At 34.0% G+C, this 9,867-nt stretch overlaps 1 protein-coding gene across 1 annotated transcript in view; it reads right to left on the bottom strand.

The window, feature by feature from the left end:
* Positions 1–553: 553 nt before the first annotated feature.
* Positions 554–9,867, bottom strand: part of RSPO3 (R-spondin 3) — a 76,806-nt gene continuing 67,492 nt past the window's right edge. The window contains exon 5 of the mRNA XM_019729476.2: positions 554–1,771. Within this exon, the coding sequence (XP_019585035.1) occupies positions 1,584–1,771 (188 nt within the window). The 3' untranslated portion in view covers positions 554–1,583. The remainder of the gene's footprint in view (positions 1,772–9,867) is intronic.

The raw sequence follows: 9,867 nt of genomic DNA, 5'->3' as shown, positions 1-9,867 counted from the left end.
AGGGCTAGGAAGCATGGTGGACAGAGCAGCCATGCATCCTTCCATTACAACAGGAAGGTTAAGGTGGGTCATGAGATTCTGTGCTGCACGGTCAGAGGTGCCTCCTCCTGCCCTGGGCTGACTGTGCACTCTGTGAAACACTAGTAAGGCCTCCAGCTAAGTGACTTCAATCCCCAAAAGAGGTCCACAGACTGGGGAAATACGCAGAAAAAAAGGACAAATGTTCAAGATTCAGGAGGAACCAACACACAAGAAAAGATGCTAATTTCTCAGCAAGGAAGTGGGAGCAGTGAAATAATTTAGGGAGGTCTTTACATTTATAACTACAATTTTGTTGATTAAAATAAGAAAAAAAGTTGAATAAATACCTCTTAATACCCTATGAGCAAATCTCTATCAGCTCACGTCCAAAGTTGGATTAAAAAATAAAATACTAAGAAATGTAATATGTTCTGAATTACATAGGCTACAGAATCCTCTTTTCTAATTCATGTGTTTCTGAGAGTAACAGTTTTCCAACAAAACAGACAATAAAACAAAACAAAACTTTAAAAACTATCAACAAATATATTTATTGTGGTGGCTTTCCCCCCTACTAGATACACCTTGTTAGAAAGTATTATCCCTTTTAGTTCCAAGTGGACCATTAAGCAGGTAATAAAATTGTTTTTCTCTCATTGAGTGACACAGAAAACACATGACTTTGCAAACATGTTATATTCTCCTTGCTCTAGGTTTTGTTTTCTATGAAATCAGAATTTTCTTCTAATAAGTATGATTTTGTTTTTGGGAGTAAGTTACAGGTACATGTTTACAGACTTCTATAACCCAAGGGGTAGCAGAGGCTGAACCACACAGTGCTGACATAGATGGGAAACCTGATCCAGGGAATCACAACCCTTCACAGTTTTGTTAAGCACAAAAGGTACCTCCAATTCTATGGTTTCGTCCACATTTTGCCTTTCTCCAATCCCATACAGTATGCTGAACTCTATGTGAACTCGCAGGTTTCTTACAGAAGGACAGGATGAGGGCAATAGAACCGATCTTAAAACAGTTGTTTCTGTGGTGATAATTCTTATGATTCCAAATGCCAGGCCCTAGTATCTAAGCACTCTCTAGATCTGGACAAAACGACACTGTCGTTTGAAAGATGTTTCTCTCCCCTGATCTCTTATTTGTTTTGAAGGGATACCGTATCTTTCAATTTGCAGAACTATCTTTTGCTTCTCAAAACAATAGCTTGAAACTATTTTTTTATAGGGAATAGATGTTGCTTCTCCAGATGTCACCATTATGTTGTTACATCTTATAGCCTATTGATAATTATGTACAAAATTTCTTCTCTCTTAAAAATGCACAGAAGCATGTAAAATTACCATTCAAAGCATCCCTTCTTTGAACTCTGGGCTCCGTGTTGTTAACTATGCTTGTATGAAGATATAGCAACTATTTGGAATGTTGTTTAGACTGAACAGTAACTGACGCGTTGTCCATTTGTGGTCCTAATGGCTAGAGCACCTGTCCTGGGCATTTGGTTGAGATAGCAGCATCACGAGTCTACAACAATCTCATGGGACCCTCTAGTGTACAGTGCTGACGGATACCGATTTCTGTTGTTTATCTTGGACCTTTCGCTTCTTCTGCTGCTGTTTGTTTTCTCGTTGTTCTGGGGTTTCTCTGCTGGGTTCGAGACCTTTGTTATCAGGTATTGCATCCTTACTTTCTTCTTTGTTAAGTTTTTTTCTTTTCCTCTCCCTTCCTTTTTTCCCTGAAATGAAAGGATATACCTTTTAAAAAACGCATTCAATTATGTTCTACTGGGTTATTCTAAGTTTTTAAAAATGAATTAAAGTTCTCTTAGGTTGCATACCATACCTATAGAAACAAATATTTAAATCACTTACTCAGCTACTCTTTACTAAGTCCATACTATATTTCAAGCAGTATAAATATGAAACTCATAGAAAATGTAGTGAAGCAATTAATATATAATAGTCCCGAACTCTAAAAGGTTCTATTGTTAAAAGGTTGGTAATTATTTTACATGATAGTTATTTATGGATATTTAAGTATAGAGTTTTGAATAGATTTCTTGCTACATAAGAAATTTGTTAATGTGTATATGTAATCTGGCTCTTATTAAGGCTCTATTTTGTATTCACATTTTTCCAAGTAGCAGTTACTTATCTGCAATCTGCTAATATAGCTGCAGGCCATATACTAGAAGAGAACTGATTTGATACCAAATATGCAAATAGTGGTTCATGAGGAATACCAGGATAACTGTATGAACTTTAACAGAAATATTTATATTTATATGTTGAAATTAATTTTTATTGCGATTACACTGCATGCAGGGGTGGAGATGACTATCAATCATCTGGTAGTATTAGCTATGAGGGAAGGGACATTGTGTCTCTATCAATCAAACAAGTAGATAGTTATTGCACGTATCCTGGATTCCATGGAGGTCTCTGACTTTGAAGCATAGATTTCAATTCAGATTTGCACGATGAGCCATTTTACAAAGTGGTATCAACACGACTTTAAAGCTTTGATGTGGGAAGGCATATTGTAAGGTAGAGCGGAGCCAGGTGAACAAATGCAATTCATCCCCTTGGCATTGGAGAGTCACTGAGCATTTTAGAGGAAGAGAGTAATTTGATCAAAGTGCATGAGCCTGGCATCAAATGGGATGGATTGTTTTTATTTATTTCTAAATAATGAATTAACTGCATGTTTTATTGTCTTGTAAACATTTTATATATATAATCAGCAGTGTAAAATAATTTCTAAGAGCATGGTTTTAGTCACATCTATTAATACATATATCCCAATGAGAAATTACTGATTTAAATGAACATCAGTAAATGAAAACTAGGAACCAACAATTTATTGATGTGGAACAAATTTTGATAATTTGTATCCCCATCTACTAAACCATGTAAAATTTGATATTAGTCTCTGTCTACAAAAAGCCACTTTGGATCAAGGTATTTTGGAGAATTTATTTGCATGAAAGAACCAAAATATTTTCAAATCCTGAAATAGGCTGCAAATATTGAATTCAGTGGTTTGGCTTTCCTTTTCTTGAGCTCTGGTTACGGAATCCCAGAGAGCAGTATTATTAATAATGCATATGTGTACTCAGCCAATATAGTCTCCTCGGATTAATGATTTTATGCCGCAACTAGCTTTGTCTGAGACTGTATTTATAAAGCCTTCCAGTTATTTGATGAAAACCTACCTTGGACTCTAAAAGGACAGTTAATGAAAATCAGAATTCAGCCCACTGTAAAGCAAATATCAAATTGTTGTGGATATGTAGAGGTGAAAAAAATTATTAGAGTAGACTATTATGACTACCGCTGAACTAGTTATACACTGATTCACCAATTCTATTTTTCTTTCCACTTAAAAGAATATCACTGTATTGATAAGATTCCTACAGAAGAAATCCAGGTTTTGTTTTGTTTTCCCCTATACTGGCTTTAACTACAATACATTTGAAGTGTTGACTTATACTTGGTAACTGATTTTCATAAAGCTACACAAACTGAAAGAGACAAATGCTGGTTTTCATAGTATGTGCTTGGTTTTCAGAAAGACATGGCTACAGAGGTTAGATTACATAATATTTCCAAAGTGAGGAACACTTTGGAGGTATTCAACTCTAAAATAATTGTCAGTAAAATCATTCCAAGGTTTCATAAAAAACTACTGACCCCAAACAAAATGTTATTTTTATGGAAATTATCCAAAAGTTCAATGTTTGACATTGTTCTCTTGATGATGGTCCAATATCTTACAGCTGTGATCCCAACCATAATGCTTTAGACACATAAGAAATATATTGTTTCTTTCTTGGTCACAAATTGATTTATATGTTTTTTAGCCACATGTGACAACATACTCAATTTACAGCATATTCTGCTTATTAGCAAACTGATATGATTATTTCTTAAGACAAGCAGAAACATTTTTGGAAGTAGCTTGAAACTCAGTATTATTGTTTTATTATCCAAGGAATAGCTATTTAGTCTGGGCGGTGAGTGAAAGGGAGGCGCTAGTCAAGTAACAGGAAACTAGCACATTGTACGTTGTTGTTGCCCAACAGAGGGCTATTGCACAATAGAAAAATGGGATTATTTTTTACAAGCCATGTGTTAGTGGTTGGAAATGCTAACTACCCGTTTGCATAAATAATATATTTTCCTCTCGTCCAAGAAATAAAATAGAAATGCAGAAGAGTGGCTGTAGTCCATTAAAAATCACATGCAATTTGGGATATTTTGCAAGGTTTTCATTAAAAGGGACTTCTTTTTCTATTCTGGTGATTTTTCATTGATGTGGTCAACAGTTATTTTTATAATTTTTTTTGGTAATTTTGCAAACTAAGCATTCCAATGCTCACAATCTTACATATATGTTTTTGTATTGTCATTCCCTGATTATGCTTGTGTGTACGTGCACACATGCCCCAGAATCGGGCTGTAGAGCATTCATATGATTAAAAGAATGTTCATCCTCCCTTTATGTTCCAGCTATGAGGGTGGTGTTTGGATTGAAACCATCAAAGAGAAATTGCCATTAGCAATGAAAAACAATCTGAGCCCTTGTAGGAAAGCACTAGGGTGCAATGTTTAAGAACACTGTCTTTAGAGTCAGAAAAGCATGGTGTTCAAATTCTAGATCTGCTACTAACTGGTTGTGTGACTTTTGGCAAATTGTTACTATCTCTCAGGGTTAATTCTTTGATATTTAAAAGGTGGATCATCATGAGTACATGTTCAACTTTGTAAGGATTACACAAGATGCTTGTAGAGCACTTAGCATAGTGCCTGGCACATGTTAATCATGAGAGAAATGAAAGTTAACATTATTAACTCATTACACAAACATGAATTAAGCCTCTACTTCATGCCAAACATTGTGCTAAAACCTAGGGATACAGATGAGATATGGAGACAGACACAATAATTGTAGTCACAAGTTAATGCTGAAATAGAGGTATGCACAAGATCTTATTGGGGGCACAGAAAAGAACGCATTGAACTCTGCCAATGGAAATTGAAAAAGACTCCCCAGATGGGGTGATGTTTGAGCTGAGCTTTAAAGAATGAGTGAGAATTTGCCAGGCTGATGAGGGAAGCAGGGCATGTGGGTCAGGGAACAATATGTCAACGGCATGAAGGCATGCAAGGACATGGTGAATCTGGGGAACTGAAAGTAGACCTCCTTGGTTTGATCAGAGTCTATATTTAGGATATTACCCAGAGAAGCTGGAATGATATACAGGACTTGATTGCCATGTTGGGAGCTTGTCCTGAGGACTAGTGGTACTGAAAACTGGAGAGGGCAAGTATCAGAATCTGAGAGCAGGGCAGAGTTTGGATGTTTCTGTAACTAGTTTAGAAAAAGTCAATAGGATACTTTGACATGTAACCTTATTTCTTATTTCAGAAATACTCCTATAAGTAACAAGAATCCATAAAGGGAGTGTAGGCAATGCCTGGTATTGATTCTTGAGCCTTATCTTTTAAGAGGAGCTAAAATCTCTATGGAGAACATACAGCCACATATTATTTAAAATTTTATTGCAAGTCAGTATCACATAATTGAATAAGTGATTGATAATGTTGAGATTCTGAAATTATTTTCTATTAGTGTAAGAATAAAGTCATTTATATAAGCATCTCCTAGGGTTTTCTGCAGACCAGGTTTCCAAGCATTAATGACATTGAAAATGCAGATTCATAGGCCCCATCCCTGGAGATTATGATTCAGTAGTTCTTATGATGGGCCCAGGAAACTGTAGTTAATAACAAGTTCACCCCCAGTTTATTCTGATGTGCAGTCACATTTAAGAACCACTACTGTAGATCAACAGAAGGTCCAATTTCCTTAAACGTATATTCTCAAAATTCACTTCACATCATATAGCTTCTCATTTAATTTCTTATATATTTTCCTGACATATATCAAATATGATTTTTTTTTTTTTACTTACTGTTGCTACTAATTTTTAAGGCAACTTTTCTGATTAGGTATATTTGAAATAGACACCTAGATACAAAGTGAAAATTTGTTGCTCATTGTCTTTTTAAAACCTGTTCAAATAGAACTGTTAACTAAAAAAATACACATGTAAAGAGAACAAAGAAAGAAGGAAAGGATCCTGAATTATTTTTTCTGTTACGTATCACATATTTAAGTTCCAAGTGAAAATAAAAACTATATAAAATGCTCAATTACACTTTTAAATGCAATGAGGTTATGAATAGAAATATTTCCCTATAATCACAAATAGAATTTATTTATTGAGAATTACTCAAATTACGAACATCAGCTCACAATTTTCTGGACGTCTAGAAACATCTATTCATAGGTCTTTATAAAAACGGCTGCTTGGTAAATTTCTGGCACGACCACTAAGGGGAGCCATTGAGCTTTAAGTAGCTGCACTTCCAAGACAAACGAAGATATTTTTTTCTCAAAAAGCTAAAACTTTATCCCACACTCTAGACTGAGGACTAAATATCACTGAATCTGCAACGCAAACCAATTAAATAAATATCCCATTAAAATTTTAAGTTTTTTGCCAGGTCTTTTCTCCATTGGGTGTAGAATGAAATTCCATTGGAAACCATGGCTTTATACCTTCAGAAAGCACGAATGATGTGATAATGCAGTTAATCTGATGAGCTTTTCATCTAGAGTTGGACTTGATTTTTATGTATAGAGGATGAAAATTCCAACTGTTGTTCCTTTTAGTTTAGGTATTATTGGAGAAAATGTGCAAAGAAGGGGAAATCGCTACAGTAAAATTTCAGCAACTATGATCTATTGTGTAGATACATATTTAAAAGCCTTTGAATGTGAGCTATATAAAAACAGGACAGCCTGACCCAGTGGTGAAGCATAGTGGGAAAGTCAGCAAGGTCAAGTTCCTTCTCAGCTATATTATTACCAAGTGGAATTGACTTGCATTCAAACCTTTTGTCTTTTGTTTGCTTGTTTGTTTTAATAAAATAGAAATACTTATTTCCCTGCTATTATTTTAACCTAGAAATTTATAATAACCTGGTAAAAATGGAAGAATAGATACCTTTAAAAATAAAATAGACACTAAATTTCTCCAAATTGAAATGTGAAGCTATCTGAATTATCTACTCTGTAGTTTAATACATAAGTTAATTCCATTGCATTTCTATTTATCTTCCAAGATGGTTCTGATTAATTATTCACAGAATAATAATTTGACATGTCATTATATACTCTACTAGATGCTGTTAGCTTGGGAAATCACCTTGAATCCATTTTTGCACAGACAGCTCTGATCATTAAAATATATAAAGATCTAACTCAGACTTAGTGTCTCTCTGCCCACATGTCACCCTTTCACAGAAACTTTCCTTACTCTCCTAATCTTTTCCTAGGCTAGGTTATGTACATTTCTCTTCTCTTTGTCCCATAAACTCCCAATTAGTAATCTATTGCAATAATCAAGGTGATGATAACTTGGGTGATCTGTTTTTAAAAATAGGACGAGTAATGATAGGTAAAATTTAACGAACACTTGTATGTACCAGGCATACTTCTAAGTAAGAACTCTGTATCTACAATCTCTATTATAGCCCCACTTAACAGATGAGGAAAATGAGGACTCTTAACCACTGTATTCTGCTGCTTCCACATTATGTCTCGATAGAGCACAGTGTGACATGACATCCTTTTTTTAGTTCACACTTAAGCTACTGAGTCTAAAAAAAAAAAAAAAAAAGAAAGGCAAGGAAAGTGTCCATGTATAGACTAACTTATTAAACAGATGAATTTCACAAAAATTAAGGTTTACAACGTACTTACTTAGCCTCTTGAAATTTGAATTTTCTGAGCAGCAACTTGAGCATCAGAACCTGACATTTTTGTCAGCACCATTCAGTTACCACATTCTCTAGTCTCCTCTTTTTTATTGCTATAAGTATATTTATTTTTCAGTATTTCTACCCCACCTTCAATCATATAGAGGCAGGATGTAGTATATATGTAATTTGAAAATTATTTGTATAGTATACAATTTATCTCTAATTTAAAAACTTTATTTTACCTTCAAACTACCACCATTGCATTTTGAAATCCTAATTACCAGAGACTTTTATATTTTGTTACACTTAATACCAAAAAAGAGAAAGAAAAACTGCATGCATTTTAATTTTAAAATCCCACAGAGGTTGGAATGAAGTTTTATCATTTCACTTTATAACAAACATCCTAAACACCAATAATCACATTTTTTAGAATCTATTGTATTTCCGTAATCTCCTTTAGCATAATGAACTGTTCTTGCCAAATCAAATACTTTTCTTATGAATTGATTGTGTCAATAGGCCTTTACAGATGTTTTTCCTCTGTTGCTTAAATAATTTCCTTACTTACTGAAGGCTTAGTATCTAAGATTTTGAATTTGGGCTCTATGTCTTGACAGAAGTTTCCACAGCCCTATGACCCAAGGTAACTCTATTTCATTTCGCTGCTTCTGTTGCTCAAAACTCTAGCCTGGGCTCCTGGCATTCAAAAGGGATATTAACTAGAGTCCAAAAGAAACTGTTCAAGATGCTGAATTTTGCACACTAGACTTTCTTCCTGTTGTAAATCACCAGTGTTAAAAGAATAGTTGAAAGTGCAAAGAGGAAAAAGTACCCAAAGATTTTTTACTATTTGCAATATTTACAATTTACTCATTATAAAAGTAAAGGGAATCCTATATTTTATAATATTAAAAAAATAGGTTTACAATTTATATTACATAACGATTTTAAGTTTAGTAGTTAGTTACTTCAGATTAAAAAAATAGCTGTCAACACAGCTACACTGTGCTATAAAAAAAAGTTTAGCAGTTCTTTATGTGGGCTTATTTCTGTTGATTCAACTACTTTGGGTTAAAAGTTCATTTGAAATTACTTATTTTAGAGTTTCTTTTTCTCAGTGCAAAATCTCTTAACTTGACTTTGAAATTCTATCTACTTCATTAGGCTATATTACAAAACTCTTAGAAACTAAATCACACACATTAATTTACATGTTGAAAATTTCTGGATCTAAACATGTTTGCGTAATGTGTTTTGCATTCTATCTTGGGTCTTAGACAATTGTATCTGCCGGATTAGCATGTGAACATTCTGAATTTTACTTGCTGTCAAAGGGTGTGTTGATAAATTTCACCTATTAAATCCAGTTAAATTTTGTTCATTACTTTTGCCATGAAATTCATGACTAGTTTGTAAAATGAATGTTATTACTCCCTTAAGAAAAAAAAATGACTCTGTGTATATATTGATTGTTTTATATACTGTTTATGAACTTGCAGTAGGGAGATTTATGTGATACTGCTAATGTTCAGAAATTTAGATAGTAGTGTGGCTGGCTCCACTATTTCAAAAAACCATTGAAGCCTGCCTAGTAGCATTGTCAAGTGTCCTCTCTGACATTTTCAGTATAGACCAGTATTTTCAAAGTACTAATGACTATATAAAAAGTGAATTGATGTGTTTATTTTGGGGGGGGCATTCTGAATCTACCTTGTCTCCCTCCTCACTGTCCACCTCCGACTCACGCTGGCTGCTACTGTCGACCACCATCTTATATCTCAAGGTAGAGAATATGTGTAAGTCTATGAAATATTTATGTCAAACATTTCTTTCATATCATCCTGTAAAAAATCAACTTCAGTAATTTAAATATTAAGAAAAATCAGTGAAATAACCTGTTTGGAAATTCCTATCATATACATATCGCCAAACTTAAAGTATGTAGGTACTAGTATCATGGATAGGTTTTCCTATAAAATTATTTTAAAGCAAAATA

Source organism: Rhinolophus sinicus, linkage group LG05 (assembly GCF_036562045.2).
Source record: "Rhinolophus sinicus isolate RSC01 linkage group LG05, ASM3656204v1, whole genome shotgun sequence".
Classification (NCBI taxonomy): domain Eukaryota; kingdom Metazoa; phylum Chordata; class Mammalia; order Chiroptera; family Rhinolophidae; genus Rhinolophus; species Rhinolophus sinicus.
The sequence above is the reverse complement of the archived record's forward strand: the minus strand, read 5'-3'. Positions and strand labels throughout refer to the sequence as shown.